Raw genomic sequence first — 20814 nt, forward strand, 5'->3', positions numbered from 1 at the left:
CTGAGCAATATGGATGGACCTAGAGACTATCATACTAAGAAAATCAGACAGAAAAAGACAGATATTATATGACATTGCTTATATATGGAATATAAAAAGTGATACCAATGAACTTCATTTACAAAACAGAAATAAACTCACATACGTAGAAAACAAACATACTTATCAAAGGGGAAAGGAGGAGATTTCGGATTAGGAATTTGGGATTAAAATGCATACACTATTATATATAAAATAGATAAACAACAAGGACCTCCTGTATATCACAGTGTATCACTATACACTCAATATCTTGTGATAACCTAAAATAGAAAAGAATCTGAATATTATATATGTATTTTTATGTAATATATAAATATTATATATATTATATTATATTATACCCCTAATATAGGTATATAAGGGGGCACTAGTGATAAAGAACTTTCCTGCCAATGCAGGAGACATAAGAGAGATGCAGTTTCGATCCCTGAGTCAGAAAGATCCTTGCACACCCTTGCACGCCTTCTCACGCTCTCACAACCCACTCCAGTATTCTTGCCTGGAGAATCCCACTGACAGAGGAGCCTAGCAGGCTGCAGTCCACGGGGTCTCAAAGGGTCAGACACGACTGAACCAACTTAGTATGCATGCATATATATCTTAATCACTTTGCTGAGGACCTGAAACATTGTAAATCAACTGTACTCCAACAAAAAACAAAACAAATGAAGAAAGAACGTCATCTGAAAGGTTTCCAAATTTAGGAGATTTTACTAGTGTTTTGCTCCTTCCAAAAATATTTACATTTTAAGTTTGAACTCCAGAAAATATTTGATGACAGAGTGTAGGAGAGAGTAGATAAGAGTTGATAGCAAGAGACATACTACATCTTCCTATTCCTAGCACGTGTGACGGCTACGGTACAATAATAAAACGATGCGTGAGGAGCCAGGTTTGGGGCCGCTTCACGCAGGAGTAGTCATCCGTTCATTCATCGTTCCGTGACCCATACATTGCGGCTGAGCAGTCTGTGCTCCAATCTGAAACACTTGAGATCCCATCCCTTCCCACCTACTCAAGGACATAATCACAGTAATTTTTCCTTCCCTCTCCCAAGTCATTAACATTTCCCTTTCTATTGTAATCATTTATATCAGCATTTCAAATAAGCTAGCTTTCTCTCTTCTTAAAGGAAAAAATAAAACAGGAAAACAGAACACCATAAACTTCTCTTCCTCCTTCAACTACTCTCCATATGTGTGAATTTTATTTAACCTCAAAAATCCCTACAATAATTTTCTATTATTTTCTTCCTTAAGTGTGGGCGACCTGGCTTCGATCCCTGGGTCAGGCAAATTCCCTGGAGAAGAACTGGCAACCCACTCCAGTATTCTTGCTTGGAGAATCCCATGGACAGAGGAGCCTGGAGGACTACAGTCCATGGGGTTACAAAGTTGGACATGGCTAAGCAATTAACACGCACACATTTTCTTCCTTGTTTCAATTCCTCTTTTTCTATCCTCTCATGAACATAACACCATTGGGTTTTGTCCCCAGACCGCCAGCAAAACTTTTCTTGTCAACAGCAATGTGGTAAAAAGCATTGTTCAATCCTCAGGCTTCAATATATTTGACACACCAGTAAAATCTCTGTTCTTTATCCCTTTTGTAGTTTCACTCTGATGCAACACCCACTTTGGTGGTTCTCTTATCTCACTACCTCTTCTTACTGGATTCTTCTACTGTTCCTGTTATGTAAGCAAATATATGCCCCAAGGAACTGTCCTGGTTGCTTTTATTCTTTCTATCTAATTTTAGGTCCTAGGGCTTCTTAACTAGACTCTTGACTGCAATATCTATGACTCTCATATTAACATCCCCAACTTTGATCTCTATCATGAATCCTGGATCCAATTGCCCATCCAGAATTCTCCATTTGAATATCTAAAAGGACTGCCAACATTGGCGATGAAAGCTGAACTTCCATTCCCCCACCATTCAACCTAAACTTACTTGTCTTCAAATCTTCAGCATTTCATTAACTGTAAGCATCATTCTTCTAGTTGTCTCAGATAAAACCAACACATAACAACAGAACCCAGAACACCAACAAAACACACTTGAGAATCATCTTCAGTTCCTTTCTTTTATTCTATTTCTACATCTCATCAGTTAGAAAGTTCTAATGGAGCCCATAATCTTAATACTTTATACCACCTCTGCTAGTATCACCCTACTCCAAACTACCACCATCTCTCACATGAATCACTGCAAAACTTTCTCTCTGAATTCCCTGCATCCAGGTATACCCCATCCATCTATTCAACCCATGGAAACCATAGTAATCACTGTGGGATGATCAGTTAGAGCACATCATACCTATGCGCAAAAATCTGTAGTCTTTCTTCCATCAGAGTAAAACGTAAGTGTTTATAAGGCTTTGTATTACCTGATGGTCCACTACCAGTCTGAACTTGTCCCCCAACCTCAGTATTTGCTCGGTCACAACAGGACACCTTACCCTTGGAACACACCAAACTGTTTTCTCTGCCCAGAATCCTCTTCCCATAGATAGCCATATGTGGTTCATTTCTCCAGCAACAGGCTCCCAATGTCTCATACTCCTGCTCAGATGTTGCAGGATCTCAGAGTTCTTCCCTGGAGTCTATTCTTATCTTCCTCATCTTGGCTTGTTTTACAGTGTGAAAAACTGTTACCACCTGTCGTATACATTTATTTAAACATATCTTTCATGTTGCCTCTTCTTTACCCTCCTTTCAGAATGTAGTCTTTTATAACCAGGAACTTTGTTCTGTTTATTGACATTTCACAAAAGCTTAGGGCTTCCCAGGTGGCACCTGTAGTAAAGAATCTGCCTGTCAATTCAGGAGACGTAAGAGATGCAGGTTCGATCACTGGGTTGGGAAGACCCCCTGGAGAAAGTCACGGCAACCCACGCCAGTATTTTTGCCTGGAGAATCCCATAGACAGAGGAGTCTGGTGGGCTTCAGTCGATGGAGTCACAAAGAGTCAGAAATGACTGAAGTGATTTAGCACACGCACATAAAAGCCCAGAACATTTCCTGGCATTCAGTAAAATTCCAATAAATATTTTACCAATCAATGAATATATTTGGCAGCAAGTTATTGGGATGGCCCAAAAACTGCATTCAGGTTTTTTCCATAAGACATTATGGAAAAACCCATACGAACTTTTCGACCCAGTAATTATTGAGCAATAATTTGGCTTAAGATTCTGTTCTAAGAACTGCACAGTCACTTACCTAAATTCCTGTCCCTGTTCCCTGAACTATAGACTTCTTGGAATTATGCCTCTTTGAACACTTTACCACCTAAGAATGAGTCATTTTCGCTGTCTTAGATCTTTAGATAGAAACTTTCTGAAGGTTGTTGATGAAACACAGAATCTAATATTACAGTGATAAGCACACTGTGGGTGCTCTGTGTAGTCTAATAGAACAATTAAGCAAATAATTCTGTCCCTATGCTTAGAGAAAATAATGAATTTATGAGTTTTAATGGCAAAATTGGAAAACTTTAGATTTTATATATGAAGTTATTTTAAAAATCATGAGTTTTCTTTTTTGAGTTTCAGAAATGTTAAACTCACAGAAATAATTTAAAATGTTCATATACATATAGAAGTTTGTATGTACTTTGCATATACAGAGGTATATGCAAATCAGAGGTACTTTGCAGAAAAATATTTATTGTAAGAAAGGAGCCTGTGATGTCAACTAAAACTGTTGCTGCTGCTACTGAGTCACTTCAGTCGTGTCTGACTCTGTGCAAACCCATAGACGGCAGCCCACTAGGCTCCCCCATCCCTGGGATTCTCCAGGCAAGAACACTGGAGTGGGTTGCCATTTCCTTCTCCAATGCATGAAAGTGAAAAGTGAAAGTGAAGTCCTCAGTCGTGTCCGACTCTTAGCAACTCCATGGACTGCAGCCTACCAGGCTCCTACGTCCATGGGATTTTCCAGGCAAGAGTACTGGAGTGGGGTGCCATTGCCTTCTCCGAACTAAAACTGGGTAGAAATAAATAACATCTTACAAAAATCATATGCAATTATTAACATGTTTATGAAGCAATTTTATAAATATTTGTATATTTGGTAATAGAATGGATTTCCATTTTAATAGTCCAGAGAAAAAGATTGCACTCTTTCACAATGATCCTCTATGAAATTTCTTTTTATATGTTTGATTCCAAATCTCTCTCCCTGTTTCTCTCCCTCTTCTTCCTCATCAGTCATTAAATGACTGGAGTAGTACATCCTTACTTTGCTTCTTTATAAGAATGAATGTGTGTGTGTGTGGGTGTGTGTGTGTGACTCAGTCATGTCCAACTCTTTGTGACACCATGGACTGTAGCCTGCCAGGCTCCTCTGTCCCTGGAATTCTCCAGGCAAGAGTAATGAAGTGGGTAGACATTTCCTTCGCCATGGGATTTTCCTGACCCAGGGATTGAACCCAGTTTCTTGCACTGAAGGCAGATTCTTTACCACCTGAGCCACCAGGAAAGCTCATAAGAATGAATAGTCCACCTTAAAAGAATATTTTCTTTTCCTTCATATTATAGTGTTCACAGAGAGTAAGCAAAAGGATTAATTTCAGATTAGATGAAAAATCCACCAACTATCAAGACAGCTTACTATTACCATTCAGTTATCCAGGCAATTGATGGATTAATTTCCTGAATTCTGTCTCTTTGCCCTTAATAAATGTACTTCATTGAATAAATAGGACTCCATCAAACACACATTTCTACTTGTACTCTTACAATATATACACTCAGAAAATGCTGAACATTTTTTTGGAAAAATCAAAAGTTGTGTATCCTTCTTTTGATCTCAATACACTGGAAAATGTAGCCTCAGTTTGGAGACTGCAGTTGAGGCTCATTTGCATGTAGCAGGTAGATTTTGAAGCACAAAAGTCATTTCATTTGAACAAACCTGGGGCACTCAGTACCAGGTAAGAGATGTCATAGCCACAGAACTCTGCATAGAGACCGCACACTGAAGCTTCCACTTCAGAAACTCACAAAAGTCTAATCATTGACAAGTCTTTTCATAGAAAGATGAACTCTGTTATAAGATAAGGATGATACAAAGACCTTTAAAGATGAGGATTTTTCATTAAACATTAAATAAGTGTGTGTTCCCTTAAGCTTTTATCAAGAGATCGTTCAGTATGAACTTTTACTTGAAACTGAATTTTTTCCTCATCCCATCTGTGCCTCCATAATCATAACACAGAAGTAAACAACTTTTGTTAACTAAGGCAAGGCTCCTGTCCTTAAGGTGGGTTGTTTTCTGTTACAGTTGAGGAGACATTTTCACTTTGTCTTTTCAAGTTTAACTTTGGCAAACCCCTTCTTGAGCAGGTGACAACATCATAGTCTTCGCAGGACTCACAGACTCCCTGGAGTGAACAATACTCAGGACACTTTTGTTTATACTTACCGTTTTATTGCTTCTTCCTGTCTTCGGCGTTTTTCATTCTTCTCTTTCAAGTAGGCCAGGTTTGTCTCGTTTCTCAAGCGATCGTTCTCTCGAGCAATGTCTGATGCATTCTGAATAACCAAGCCATCATAGGCCTTCATCCCCATATCCTCAATGTACTGGAGAAACGTGTCCAAAGGGTCTTCCTCGGGATTGGAGCTCATCATCTTGGAGGATTTCATGTGAAAAGGAACACTTCCTGTGGGATGAGAGCACATTTCACTTTCATCAGAGATGCGGGTAAAAGCAAGGTGTTGCTTATTCTCCTAACGTCTCATCAGCCCCAAACTCCAGTGTCTATGGTAGAATCGACTTGGAGAAAATGTCTCATTAGAAATCACAGTTGCATGTTGAAAGTAAATATTAAATGAATCTTGCCTGGGTAGCAAACACTTCCTCAAAGTGGCAAAATGAACAAATCAATGGCCAAAGCTCTTGCACTGAAGGGTGATGTGAAGGTGTAAACATTTGGGGAGAAAAATAACATAGGTTATGGGCTTATCTGGTAGCACAAGTGGTAAAGAATCCTCCTGCCAATGCAGGAGATGCAGGTTCAATCCATGGGTTAGGAAGATCCCCTAGAGAAGGAAATGGCAACCCACTCTGGTATTCTTGCCTGGGAAATCCCATGGACAGAATAGCCTGGTGAACTACAGTCCATGGGGTAGCAGAGGGTCAGACACGACTGAGCATGCATACACCACACTGTGTAAACAGCCATGATTTTGTTTCTCAAAAATGTGTTCATATGCCAATAAGCTACATTAGAGCCAAGCTCTATTTCTTTTTTGAACACCATAACAACTTTTCTGTTCAGTTTCAAATAAAATAATGTAACAATTTGAAATGAACTTTCTCATTGTATGTTTTCCTTGCAATTTAAAGTTAAGACTTATGAATCTGAACAATTCATGCAAAATAGAGCAGTTATCAAGGAAATGCACTTTTCTAATATAAATTGGCTTAGAAATAATCTCTTTGTGGTCCTCCATTATTCTCCAAAATGGCTTCATACTGTAACTCAAAAACCATAGATCACCAGAACCATGTTAATACTTACCACTCTGGTCATTCAAGCAATGGCAATTTTAATTATCCTTACTACTTGAAGGATTAAAAACCTGAGCCACAGAAAGGAACTCTGAAAGCCAAAATCAAATCAAAACAAAAACATAGGACTTTACAAACTCACCTATAAAATGATGGAAATAATAATGCTTAGCTCCTACTGATATGAAGATTATGGGAGGTGATGACTATAGAGAATTTCACACAGAGTTCAACAATAATAAGTGTATACATAATAAAGCTTGTTGATATTATTGACAGGAACAATCATGTAAAAAAATATATATAGATGAATGGGTAGATAGATAGCCAGCAGGCTATAGAAATCAGCATGGCTTGAAGTAGAAGTATCCAAAGAATCATAGAAATAAATGAAGCCAGAGGATAGAGAAATTGTGTTTGTATCAATCAAAATAGAACTGAATTTTAATTAATTACATGTAGAATAAATGTTTTACACTTAGAGCTTAATAATGCTTACTGTTCTCAGTTGCATATTCATCGTGGTAAAGCAAATCTTTGCTAATAGCAAAGAAAATGTTGGCAAGTTTAAAAATTATAAATCACCTTTACATCTTTTACTTTCTTCAACAGTCTCAGAAAGATTTTTTTTTAAATATCCGCTGAGCTTTTTAAGGTAGAAGTCCTAGACCTTCATTTTTACCATTTCAAATTATTTCCATTGTGATTTTTTTACAAGAATAATCATGTTTCATAACCTGGATCGTAGCTATGGAAACTTCACTTCTTATCAGAATTTATTAGCATTTCAGCTGCCAGTCAATCCATACGTTACTTGAAGCCCACTCTAAATTTAAGGATTTATTCTTCAACATGTAAGAAATTGTTGAAACCAGAGGATCAATGAATTGTTCTTCCACTCATGGTTTTCTGTTATCTTGTTTTCTTATGTTTAATTTGCTTTTAAGCCGTAATGGGTTGGTAAATGAAATGGACTTCTAATTGCAACCACCTAATGTGACAAATTGTATTTCATTATCATCCTATCAGAAGTGGTGAACATACATAGGAATAAAAACATTCTGCTATGAATGATTGTAATTTGTGCGGGAGGGGATGCAACATGATACTCAAAGAGCTAAAGCATTAGTATTATTGGGAAATCACTTCTACCAAGGATTTCAGCAAGAGGTATGCTTCGATAAAAAAAGATCTGCACAGCTTCATGGCAATTATTTCTACCATAGCTAAGCAAGCCAAGTCAGTATTACGAGGATTCTAGAGAGAATGCCTCAGGGTGGAAGATGATCACTCCTACCCTGCCCTGGAGCAAAACTGTCTATTTCCCATAAGGCATTATCCAAAGATTTTTATTTCTTCCCTTAAGTTTTCCTCTCCATCCAGATGACACTTGCGATTCTTTATGGAGTTATATATTCCAAACATTAACCAGATTAATTGTGCACCTCTGAAAATTAATTATCTCCCTAAGTGGCCTTTCAACTTGGTTAGAGTTCAAATTTGTTTATTTTGAGAAAATATTAAATAATAACATAGTAAAATATGTGTACTGTGGAGAGTCCTATTATAAGGTGTTTTTTAATTGAGATGAAAATTTGGGGGATGAAAATCAACTGTGAAATCTAGTAACACTTCAGAGCAATGAAAACTGGATGTTGGTGAACATGCTTGAGTCATCCAGTTCTAGAGGATATTTGTTTCTACAATCATTCATTTATTCAAGTATTTCTTGAGCACATGTTATACACTGTGCCGCGTGCTAAGTTGCTTCAGTCGCGTCCAACTCTGTGCAACGCTATGGACGGTAGCTCACCAGGCTCCTCTGTCCATTGGATTCTCCAGATAAGAATACTAGAGTGGGTTGCCATGCCCTCCTCCAGGGGATCTTCCTGACCCAAACCCACATCTCTTGCATCTCCTGCATCGGCAGCGCCACCTAGGAAGCTCCATATTATGCATTGCTGCTGCTGCTAAATCACTTCAGTCGTGTCCAACTCTGTGTGACCCCATAGACAGCAGCCCACCAGGCTCCCCTGTCCCTGGGATTCTCCAGGCAAGAACACTGGAGTGGGTTGCCATTTACTTCTTCAATGCATGAGGGTGAAAAGAGAAAGTGAAGTCGCTCAGTCGTGTCTGGCTCTTCGCGACCCCACAGACTGCAGCCTACCAGGATCCTCTGTCCATGGGATTTTCCAGGCAAGAGTACTAGAATGGGGTGCCATCGCCTTCTCCAATATAATGCATTAGGCAGTGATAAAGGCAAAATTGTATCCCTCTAGACATTCATTCAGCAGTGAAAGAACACAATAAGTAAGTAATTGCAATGCAGTGTGACAAGGGCACTAATTCACTTGGCAGTGTTGGCATTCACTAGTTTGTCGTGGTGATGGTCAGCATTTTTGATGACGAACACTTTTCAATGGTTATATGTAGTCTTCAAAAGTAAAAGTAAAAAAAATAGACGGGCCGTATCACTATTTAAGTATCATACTTTTTTTGCCTTTTTAGTGCTAAGTGTTCTATCATGTCTGACTCTTTGAGGCCCCATGGACTATAGCCCACCAGGCTCCTCTGCCCATGGAATTTTCCAGGCAAAAATACTGGAATGAGTTGCCATTTCCTTCTCCAGGGGATCTTCCCAACCCAGGGATCGAGCCCATGTCTCTTGTGTCTCCTGCATTGGCAGGTGAATTATTTGCCAGTAGGGCCACCTGGGAAGCCCTTTTGCCTTTTTGTCCACGTGTAAAATGTAGTTTGTAATGTAGAGAGAAATGGTGGCAGTCTTGAAGGACATATAGTGGAGTTGTTGACCACAACAGCCTAAAAGTCCTAAACTAAAGCACTCCTAGATCTATGACTTTGTGCAAGTTAATTAACCTCTTTAAGTTTCAGTCTCCACATTTGAAAAATCATTATTTACCTCCTTACACTATTGTGAGGATTCAGTTAAAAATGCATGCCCAATATGGGACCAAATTTATTAGTCATTAACATTAGATGATTCTCACAATTTTCAACTGTGGTGAAGATAAGGTTTTGTAATAATTCTTCTATAAATATAGTTTTACTTGAAACATAATAGAATAGAATGCTTAATGTTCAACTTCCTTAATCAAAAGTATGCAAATAGAGGCCATGAAAAGGGTTAATAGATTTGCTCACTAACCAAAAGCATTTAAAAGTACTTATCCATTCTGCTCCTTCCCTGATGGCTCAGCAGGTAAAGAATCCACCTGCAATGCAGGACGTACAGGAAACACAGGTAAAATCCCTGGGTTGGGAAGATCCCCTGGAGAAGGAAATGACAACCCAGTCCACTATCTTGCCAGGAAAATCCCATGGACTGAGGAGCCTGGCAGACTAGAGTCCACAGGTTCACAGAGAGTCCAACACAGCTGAGCACCCACGCACACCCATTTTTCACATCTAGAAAATAAAGGCTTTGGGGAATATGAACCAAGACATGTATCCCATCTTGCAAACACTTAGACGCCACCCATACAAGCCCAGCGGTATTTCTCAGAAAACTGGACTATGAATGAACAGATTCATGGCCTCACCTAAGAAAAGTGAATCATATTAAGTGTCTACCTCTTTACAACTGCTACCATTCCCATGCAGGGAGAACCCACAGACAAGTGTGATCTTAAATCAGCCTTTCAGAAATGTGTATTCATGGCTAAGACAGATATTTAATCAGATATATTTGTTATCACTAAAAATTTGACTGTGTTTTGATTGTTGGATTTAAATCAAGTTCAGTTCTAGCCCTTGAAGGGCAATCCTATATGCAAACATTTTATGAAGGCTTGTTTTGAGCACCTAATTCCTAAAGTTGGCATCATAAAAGAAAATAGTTAAGAAGCAAACAGGCAACTTCCTTCAGGAGCATCTTTAGCCGTATTGCAACTAATTAATTAATGAGTCTACATCAGTCAGTAGATCAAAACCATTGCCTAGCATATTTTAACAGAGCCTGTGAAATTGAATGGAAAGTTTGCATTTCCCCAGGCATCTCTTTTATTTGAAATATGTGTCTTCAGCCATTTTTGCTCAAAACCAATTAGAAATTTTAGCACCCTACCCCCCTCCGCAGTGGTTGAAAGCTGGCATCCATGGTGTCCACCCACAAAGCAGATATGTTTTCTTTGGAATGCAGAACATTGATTCTAATAGCTCAAGATTTTTTTTGTATATGTTCTTTTTCTCGGAAGTTGTGGTCAATATTTAAAATTTGTGTCAGGGACTCTTCTGGGAAAGCATCTAAAATAATGGAGATCAGAATTCCCATACAAACCACAGGCAACTTCAAGCATTCACTTTATGCCTTTCTTGTACTGCTGTATTCTTCATTTACAAGGCACTCTTTTTATTCAATTTTTGGATCACTGTATTTAGAATCAGCCCATTCTAATAACGAGCTACAGAAGTTGGATTAAATAAAACTGAATGGTTAATTGCTCAGCTTTCTTTTATTTTATTCTTTAACTTTTGTCATTTCCTATTGACCACACCCTTTGTAAAGATTACTTTGTATAGTATTGTGATACTTATCAGAATTTGAAATTTCACTTTACTCAGCTAAGAGGCACCAGGTGGGATTCAGGTCATATTTATGCCATTAAACATTTTATCTTTTCATCAAATTAATAATTTCTTTATTTTCTTTTAACATCATCACTTGACCTTACTAATGTTGAGCCTAGAACTGAAAGTAACATTACATTTCTTTACAAATATCTCCACTGAAATGAAACTATCCATTACATACATAAACAGAGCAGAAAATATACATACGGCTATTCAAACACAGTACATGGAAACATTTTAAAATGTTCCTTTCTCTTTCTGTAGCCACTGCTTGCATCCAAGGAATCCAACAAGATGAGACACTTTATGAATTTAAGTGTTCAAGCCAAAAAAAAAATGGAAGCCTATTTTTGAGAAGCAAGTACATGCAAAAGCTTTAGCTAAGATCATATTAATACATTCACATGGGTTATTCCCTTTGTAAATTAAGAAACAAATCTTATATGGCTGAAATTTTGAAGCCATATAAGAGGATATTTAATGTGGCTCTAAAAAATGGTGTCAAGGTTGGGTTCCCCCATAGTCTAGAGGGCTTTTGATTAACTATAGGCTTTTTTTTTTTTTTAAGATATACCAAAAGAGTCAGATAAATATCAGGTATGCCATCTTCTCATACATGTAAAATAATTTTTCTTTTCTTAAAAGTCAGAACAGATTCCTCCTGTAGTGTAATTTCATGCATTTTGACATCAACCACTCTGACTCCGTAAGAAATGGCTCCAGTGGACGTGTACACTGACTTCTCTGGCAGAATCGTCCTATGAGCCGTTTATTACCATTTACCCAAAGCAGAGTTCTAGCGTACCAGCATCCTCTCAGTGAATTAGTCCTCTGGCCCTTAGGAGGACTGCTTCTTTTTTCCTTTCTTGTGGTGTTTACTCAGAATTTCTGAAACGGAGCTGTGCTCCATTTAAAACCTTGATTTTCCAAGACATAAAGTTGTGAAAACTCTACCTATCCAGATATTTTCCACATACACTGAGGGGTAGTAGAATCAAAAACATGTGTGTGGGAGGGAACTGCTCCCCAGTCTTAAAGTTCTGTAAGAAATGTCTTAAATTTTAGGTCACATTTAACTCCATATGATGTTACAGCCAGAATAAGATAAAGTTTATTTTGTGCTATTATGTTATTTGAGAAAAACAAAATACGTAGAAGGGGATAAGTTTCATGGTGGAAACCTGAGACACTTTGCTTTGATTTCATGTTAATGGTTTTCACTTTATATGCATATGGGAAACTTTTCTAGTCCCCACCCCTTATTTGTTTCTTAGGTTTTCAAACCACACCTGTCTCAACACTGTGAGGAAGCTATTTGATTTTGGCTTGTTACAATTTGATTTTCCCTCCCACACCAATCATTGCATCTTCTCTGAGACAGAGAATCTTATTTTGTCCAGTAGTATCTATTCATCCAAATAAAAAAGTTTCTCATGGCAATTTTGACTATATTTTTTGTTCATCAGGAGAAAAAGATCTTTTACATTTTTTGCATGTACTCACATCAATTTGAAAAAATAGGTATTTAAATAATCAGGCTTCACATACATATGTAAAATACATATGCAAATTAATATCAAATTTGCTGACTTCACGGAGGACCAAATCAACAGACTAGATTGCCTGGTTCCACTCCACAACCCATGCAAACCATGTCAAAATTATTTTTCTGATCAAATCTTATAATGTGTAAAAATAAGTCCTATAATTTCACTTTGATTATGCTTGAAATCCTGCTCTCCACCCCACGAATGGTCATGCTTAATTTTTCATTCCACTGTCATCAAAATGCAGCTGTTCTGCCCAAAATGGGAAATGTTAGAGTTAAAACCAAGAGAGCTTGTTGAAGTGACTACAAAGACAGTGATTGCTTTTTTTTTTTTTTCCTCAGAAAGCAGATTACTTTGTAGTGAGTTTTTCTCTACTATCTCTCTTCCCAAAATGGTTAACACGGGCATTGATCACGTTAGCGTAGAAGCATTGTAAATCAGATATCCACTCCCACCCCAACTTTCAGGCTGTCATGGAACTATTTGCCTATGTTCTAAAAAGACTGCACATTTCACTAATATTAGGGACTCACTCAAAATGTCAATGGCTGAGGTACTTTTTGGAGCCTTTGGCCAGATGTTTCCAGACGCTTACAAGGCAGTATTTGCAAACTAGATATAGTCAGTATAATAAATTGCTGACTGGAGCAACAATAGAAATCATCTAATTGGGTTGGAAGGCTATGACTTACTTTAAAAAAAAAAAAAAAAACAATAGCCAACCTTCCTGTCTCCAGGATTTTTACACTTCTCTTTCTAAACTTTACTAATGCTCCAAGTCCTTGGGCTTCTCTGCAGTTCCTTGTGAAGTTGTAGTATTTTTTCCCCCTCAGGTCTGCATTCACTGATTTTCTAAATCGGTAATGTCTTTCACAGAGTCCCCTCCTTTGCTGAGTTGGCAAACATGTTGCACTTTCCACAGAAAAATGAAATAATTTTGTCATTTGTGGCTCACATGTTCTCATGTTAATTTGTTTACCACTTGACTATCTACAAAATAAGTTGAAGCATTGTCTGAAGTGTGAATTATTAAGAGAGAAGTTAATTTCCACTTGTGTTCTACAGTCATTAATCCACACTACTCAGTAATAAATTGTTGCGTGTTAAAATGACCAGAACTACATCGTGGAAGCTCTTCTCTTGAGTTCTCTTATTTTTGGACTATATTTAGAATAACATTCCAGTTCTTGGTACTGAAACAACTTTAAGATTTCCTAATGACAATGAACAATATTATTTCATGTACTAGTTCTTCCAGATAGGGAATATCTGCATTTCTTGTATTTAAAATTTCCCAGTAGTTGGAAGAATTAGAATGGAGACACCCCAACAAAATAAGTATGTGTCCCAAGTAAAACGGGTCCACCTAAAGTTCTCAAATATTTATTGTGATGAGACTAGTGTAATCTTCCTGGTATTGATTGGTCCTAAAATATATATTTCTCAAAGAAATTTATGTCTTATCAGTTAGGAAAAAGCAGTTTCAGCTTTGCTCTATTCTGATAGTTTGGATTTTTATGTTTTGGTTCTGTGCCTTTTCTTTCTTCTTTCTTTCTTGAGAACACAAAACTGGGCTGAAACAAATGTGCTAAGACATTGTTGTAAAATATTTATGGTATGAAATAGCAGATAAATAGCTAGCATGCACCACATGAATGCCAATTAATACCCTGGAAAATATTTTCAATGCTTTTAATAATTCAACATGGCTTATTTTACCAATGAAGATCTGGTTTAACCATTTCTGCAGTAATATAACTAAGTGGCTAAGAGGGTACAGAATAGCCTGAGGCTCATTAAAGCCTTGGATGCCTTTGCTGTGGCTTTCTTTCTGCTCCAGCTAATAAGACATGCAAACTTCAGCATTAAGTATCCCCAGCTAAAATCATTCCATCTTATAACCAGATTGCTTGATCTATTTAGTGCTGGATTCAATTAGCATGCTTAGAGAATCTGAAAAATGAGATACATACCAAAATTTTAAGTCCCCAGGGACAGCTAAGTGCAATATTCAGAAGGTGACTTGTGTCTGTCAGAGCCCTCTCTGGCGGCTGATCTCAGGGCAGTTCTGTAGGAGTCATCCAGCACCATAGGAAATAGACTTGTAGTTCAGCTCAGTTTTTCTTCAATTAAAGTGCATTGGATCTGGATGGGAAAAGTGTCCACTCCCAGATTCTTCATCACTAGAGATCAGAGCATTCTTGATGTTCTTTCTATCAGATAAAATGGCCTTTAAAGTTTGCTAGAAAGATTCAGTGGCAGAAGACAGGTGCTTGCTTCCTTAAATCGACATTCAGAGAAAAGAGGGCATAGCTAATGGGTGGGGATGAACACACAGCCTCTCGCCTTCCAGGTCCAGCAGGAAGAAATTGAATAATTTTACCCACTTTGCTACACAGATGATTATAAGACTCGAAGCAATCACCCAGGCTGGCTAAGGTGCCTCATTTGATTATATTCTGTGAAGGCAAAAATAAATGAAAACAAAAAATCAGAAACATCCTTTCTACATGTCTCCTTTCAGCCAAAAAGATGCTCTTTCTCATTGCCACTTACATACAGAAGGTTTGGAGCAGCCTAGCTTGTGGCATCGTCCCTCCCCCGTGACAACCAGCCCTCTCTCTCTCATTCTCTCTCTCCCCTCCCTCCCTGCCCCTGACTCCCTCCCTTCCTGCTTCTCTCTCTCTCCTCTCCAGCTGCCTTAGTCTGTTGATGCTGCTGCTGATTAATCAGGGATTCTGAAACAAAGAACCTACCTTCTGAAATAAGCAGTAATCTTTCTTCTCTGTTTCTGCAATCCGTCTGCATTGAACGGCAAAGCTGCCAGCGTTCTAGCACCTTGGATAGTTCCTGCTCACTAGGCCCATTGGAAAAGGGAGGCGAAGCAACTGAAGAAATGACAAGAAACCCAAAAGCAGCATCGTTCTACTTCAGATTTCGGCTCCCTGGGGTCTCTCATCCTCATTAAAGGCCTCACATCTAGGCAACAGAGCCTCTCTCTTTCATCTATCTGAGCTGAAGTCTGATTAGTAAATAATAAAATGAGAAGAGGATAAAGAAACCCCTTCATTTATAGCCACTACAACACTAATTCAGTCTTTATGGAGAAGAGAAATATGAATCCATCAAAAATAACTGTTCTTACTCCCAAGGATGTTTAAGTCATAAGCTTCGCACCCCTGGCATAGCTAATGAAAATGAGCAACAACTTAAACGGAACATTCAGATCTCAGTTTGATACCCTTATTTGATATCAATTTTGCCTCCACCCTTTCTCTGCACAGCAGAGCCAGGCACACAATTACTGCTGACGTTCTTCAGGCTGCTGCTTGGGGAAAGAGGGGAGGAGCCTTTTAACCTCATCAAAACAGCTTCATGCCACCTGCTCCCATGGCATGAGAAAAAAACTAGCCCAGTTAGAAAGAACATGCATGGCACATGCCTATGTGGAATAAAGATCTCACTTGGAGTGCACGTTATTTATTTACTTTTTAACAAAAATAAGATGTGAATTAACCACAGCATGTGTGTCATTAACTCCTATAGAATCACTGTGGAAATTATGTAAAGTAATCCTGTTTCCTACATATGCTGACAACTCCCCTAACACATGTCTTAATATCTTACTGAATATATTCATATATATCACATTATATAATACAATCTATATAAACAGACACAGATACACACACAAACACCCATATATCTACATATATATGTATATGTATCAAGTCCTAAATTTTTATCTAATGTGCTTTTCCTCAGAGTAAAAACTGTAACAAAGTAAAATGTAAATGATTTAACATATAAGTTCCTTCTATGGTAAAAGTAACAGTAGGCAAAAAGTTTCTGCTTCATTCCAGCTAAAATATAAATTTTAAAGGAGAAAATGAGTTTATTATTCAATAGTGACTTCTAGAATTTTTCTCTTCACATTCTTTTCTAATAATTCTTATTGTAAATTACCTTCACTCAAAAGCGGATTTTTCTCAACGGTTAACCTAAACATCTAAATTCATAACTAATTTCTTAGAAAAATGTGTTCTGAATGTAATTTTTCATATATCAACAGGCCACGAAAAAGTAATAAACTTAAGTTCACCTTCTCGATTTTTAAATGCTATCTGGGACTGTGGTATTATTTTACAATTTTAAACTTGTGAGTATCTGCAGGAAAATGAAATCAGCACACTACATTACTATAAGACTTTCAGTTTTCACATGTCCTAAAGTGCATTCCGAAAGCGAATCACAGCAGTCATTTATTTTCCGATCTTCATGCATCTGCTTTTTGTTCAGAACAGCACATATGTTTAATGAACTTTGGAAGATTAGACAGATGAAAAGCAGGAAGGGAAATATAATTGGGAAAGAGAAGAGGTCATCTCTCTCCTTATCTCTCTCTCTCCCCCTCCTACCCCCATCTCATTAAAATTCTAAAAACTTAGCACATTGTCTCAAGTACTGCTTATGAACTAAATAACAACCACCGCACTATGATCAAGAGGCTTAGTTGTGAATCATTAATAATAGTCAACTGTCCCTAAAGAAGTTGTCTTTCAGCACATGACTGAAAGTAGAATAGATTCTTTATAAAGAAATTATATGACAGACATCTTAGAAAGTGGAAATATTTTGTCGTGACTGATAATTTTAATCAGATTTGGGAGGTTATATTTTTCAACTATAAAAGGCTTGAATAGGCACTTGTGTAAAGTCCATTTCTACATATGAGAAAGTTACCCCCTGGATAACTACACTGACCTGCTTTAGGCCTCAGCTGCATTGGCTTGCTGGGACAAGGAGCGAAGATCACTGGGCTGGTTGTGCATCTTTGGCCACAGAGTGGTTCTCAGTCACCTTGCTTTCATGCACCAAGATAATTTCAAATAAAGGAGACACTGACATATGGTAGTGAACTATAAAAAGAAGCGACATTTTTACTACAAAAATTTCAAGAGCTAAAGGGATTTTTTATCCCCCCAGAATAAGGAGAACATATTTATGATAATGTGTGGTTCTTAAAATTTAATGTTTTCAGCTTTAGGAAAATTTGTGATTATTGCAGTTTCCCTTCTTTCCTCCTATCTTTCCTTCCTTCCTTCCTTTTTCCCCAATTTTCATAGAATAGGGCTTGAGAAACAACATATTGTATCAACCCCGTCTTCCCAATCCCATTCTCTCCTCACTTCAGGCTGCAGAGTCTGTTGACTGGGCATTTTTTTTCTCTGGAGACGTATTGATGTATTGGTATTTTTGGTACTTTTGAGAATTGGTACCTAGAAGGTCCCAAGAACTACTTCTTCAGGTCTCATTAAAGGAAACAGAAAAATGTCTCTACTTTCAAATAATCAATCATAGAACCAAATGTAAAACTCATTTCTACTCACTTTGATAATATCTGGAGAAAAATGCATTGGACAAAATTAAAGTTAAAAATACTTAAAATATAAGTATAGAGGCAAAAAAAACTTGAACTGCAATTATGTGTTGGTTTATTTCTTGAGCATCTTCATAAACTACATATATTGTACTGATGTCAATAGGAAACCAGTCCCTGAGATGCCTCATGATTTATTTCTTTTAAAATTCTTAAGTCAGCGTGGCTTGGCTCTTTCTGTTATGCTATGCTGACTAACAGAGTTGATGCTGTTGGGGTTAAATAGGTCCATTTTATGCACTCAGATAGACCAGGAGAGTCAGAGCCCTGAGAGTGCTTCTTAGTCTATAAATCAGCCAGATGGTGGGGAGTGCTTTTTGTATAAAAGTGATGCAAATGAGAAAAGTGAGAATTGAAATTGAGCGATCTAGCTACCTAAATTTTAAGGGGCTTATTTAAATATATCAAGAGGTACTCTCTGAAGTCATGTCATAATTTATAATAAAGCCTTTCTATTTTTTCCATGATCTGTAATTTTTCTATTATTCTCTCCACATTTAGCTTAAGGAGATGACACCTCTGTTATAATGAAATTATTCCACTAGGGAAAAAGCTAATCTCCTTCCCATCCAATCAGGATTTCTAACCATTCTGGTAACAGCATGAAATTAAAGTCTTGGTAGAATGAGAACCATATGTTCCTCATGATTTTTGCCTATACAACAATGTAGATGTCAACAGAAGTCATGCATAGGATCTGAGAAAAATGGGGTAGTTGGATAACAATATGGTGCTCAGGGATCCAGAATATTGAGCAACTGGGGGAAAATTTTTACTGTCTAATAACATGCTACATTTGTACTGTTAAGGCATTGTCAATAAATGGGAGTTTCCATGGCAGGGAACTTATGAATTCATCCAGACATCCCTCACTTTTGTCCAGCATATATTTTCCAGGAAATATTTCAGAAGATTTTACATCTATAAAAAATGTAACTGTCTTTGTTGTTCCTGTTTAGTCACTTAATCGTGTCTGACTCTTTGAGACCCCACGGACTAGAGCCCACCAGGCTCCTCTGTCCATGGGATTTTCCAGGCAAGAGTACTGGAATGGGTTGCCATTTCTTTTTCCAGGGGATCTTCCCAGCCTAGAGATTGAACCTTCATCTCCTGCAAGTCCCCTGCATTGCAGGTGGACTCTTTTACCACTGAGCCACTCAACTATTTTTTTTTTAATTGTTAAGAATTAATCTGCATATTGTACCAAAAAAGACACTCCCACTCCAACCATCTCCCTTACTTGTATGGATAATTTTTATTCATTTCAAAAATCAGGTTTATCATACCCTGGTAGCCTGTCCTGGTTTACCATAATCCAACTTTGATGCTTATTCTCTGTTAGGAAATTCTCCACCAATAAATATTCCACCAATAAAAAGCGAAGCCATATGATTTTCCATATTCTGCCAAACATGTTTATTTCATTCTCCATGTGTGCTAGTCTGAGATTACTGAATGAGTGGGACCCTTCCTTCTATTCTCAGGACCCCAGGACATGGATTGTGTCCAGACAGTAGCAAGGATTTATTGAATGTGTGCATGGATCCAGATCTTAACTGATGACACGGCTTGTACAAATAGAAAATTCAAAAGCACCCATGTACTGAACATGAAATTCTCTTTTTAAAAAATTCTAAGTCAAAATTTCAAAATAGAATTAGTCTAAAATGCAAATTTTTAAGAAGGGAAAAAAAATCTTTCCAAAGAGGCTCCATATTTTCTACCTGAAAAATCAAATATAGCCAGTTTGAAACTGGCTGGAAATAATGAGAGGATCATAGAAAGGTCAACTAAATATACAAATACAAGGATGGTATTTCGAGAAAACAAAATTTTTCTGAGGGTCTCTCAGTCAACTTAGGCTGCTATAACAAAACACCATGGATTCCATAGATTGATAGGTTTACACAATAGACACTTATACCTCACTATTCCAGAGGCTGAGAAGTCCAAGGTCAAGGTGCTAGTAGATTCAGTTTATAGTGAGGATCCTTTCTCTGACTTGAAGAGAGCCAGCTTCTTGCTGTGTCCTCATACAACAGAGAGAGTGAGAGCTCTGATCTATCTTCCTCTTCCTTTAAAGGACATTAATGTCATCATGGGGTCCCCACCCTCTTGACCTCATCTAAACCTAATAACCTCCCACTTTCAAATTCCATCATTTTAAAGGTTAGAGTCTCAACATGAATTCTGGGGTACCACAGACATTCAGTCCATAACACAGACACTGAAGACATGTGAAAATAAAGATATTCCTTCTGGAACAGAAAGAATCATTTTTGTCAATAATTACTTCTTATTAAATGGACTTCAAAACGAATGTAGTATCACTTTGAATGAAATGTGATGTTTGGTGGAATTTGGAAAGCCAATAGATATTTTGATAGATATTTTCTTGACCAAATATTAAAACAGTCTGCAAAGCTACATTCATTTTATTGTAATATTGGACAGAAGTTGACTGTGAATCAATAAAAGAGATTAGAAAGTCCAGGAAAAGCATATATCTGTATTTAGCATGTGATAAATATGGCATTGCATATCAATAAGCAATACAATTAAGTAAGCAGAGGAATGCATACATATGTACACAAAACATTTTTATAATTCCTTGTGAAATAAATCTAGATTTTTGCTAATGTCAATGTGGTCCAAGGACCTGCAGTGTCAGCAT

General features: G+C 37.5%; 1 protein-coding gene across 3 annotated transcripts in view; it reads right to left on the reverse strand.

Moving 5' to 3' along the window:
- NYAP2 (neuronal tyrosine-phosphorylated phosphoinositide-3-kinase adaptor 2) overlaps window positions 1–20443 on the reverse strand; it is a 324463-nt gene extending 304020 nt beyond the window's left edge. Inside the window, exons 1-5 of one of the 3 annotated variants that reach the window (XM_086365602.1) lie at window positions 20065–20443; window positions 17465–17619; window positions 15457–15722; window positions 14674–15159; window positions 5472–5709 (exon numbers count right to left, since the gene is read on the reverse strand). In XM_086365602.1, the coding sequence (XP_086221728.1) occupies window positions 5472–5692 (221 nt within the window). In that variant the 5' untranslated portion in view covers window positions 5693–5709; window positions 14674–15159; window positions 15457–15722; window positions 17465–17619; window positions 20065–20443. Of the gene's footprint in view, window positions 1–2503; window positions 3022–5471; window positions 5710–14673; window positions 15260–15456; window positions 15723–17464; window positions 17620–20064 lie in introns of those variants that run through there. The other 2 variants (XM_086365612.1, XM_086365628.1) reach the window with 2 other exon arrangements.
- Between the last annotated feature and the right edge of the window lie 371 nt (window positions 20444–20814).

The sequence above is a fragment of the Bos grunniens genome, chromosome 2 (genome assembly GCF_055505025.1).
Source record: "Bos grunniens cultivar Pamir isolate PY7600 chromosome 2, Bosgru_T2T1.0, whole genome shotgun sequence".
NCBI lineage: Eukaryota > Metazoa > Chordata > Mammalia > Artiodactyla > Bovidae > Bos > Bos grunniens.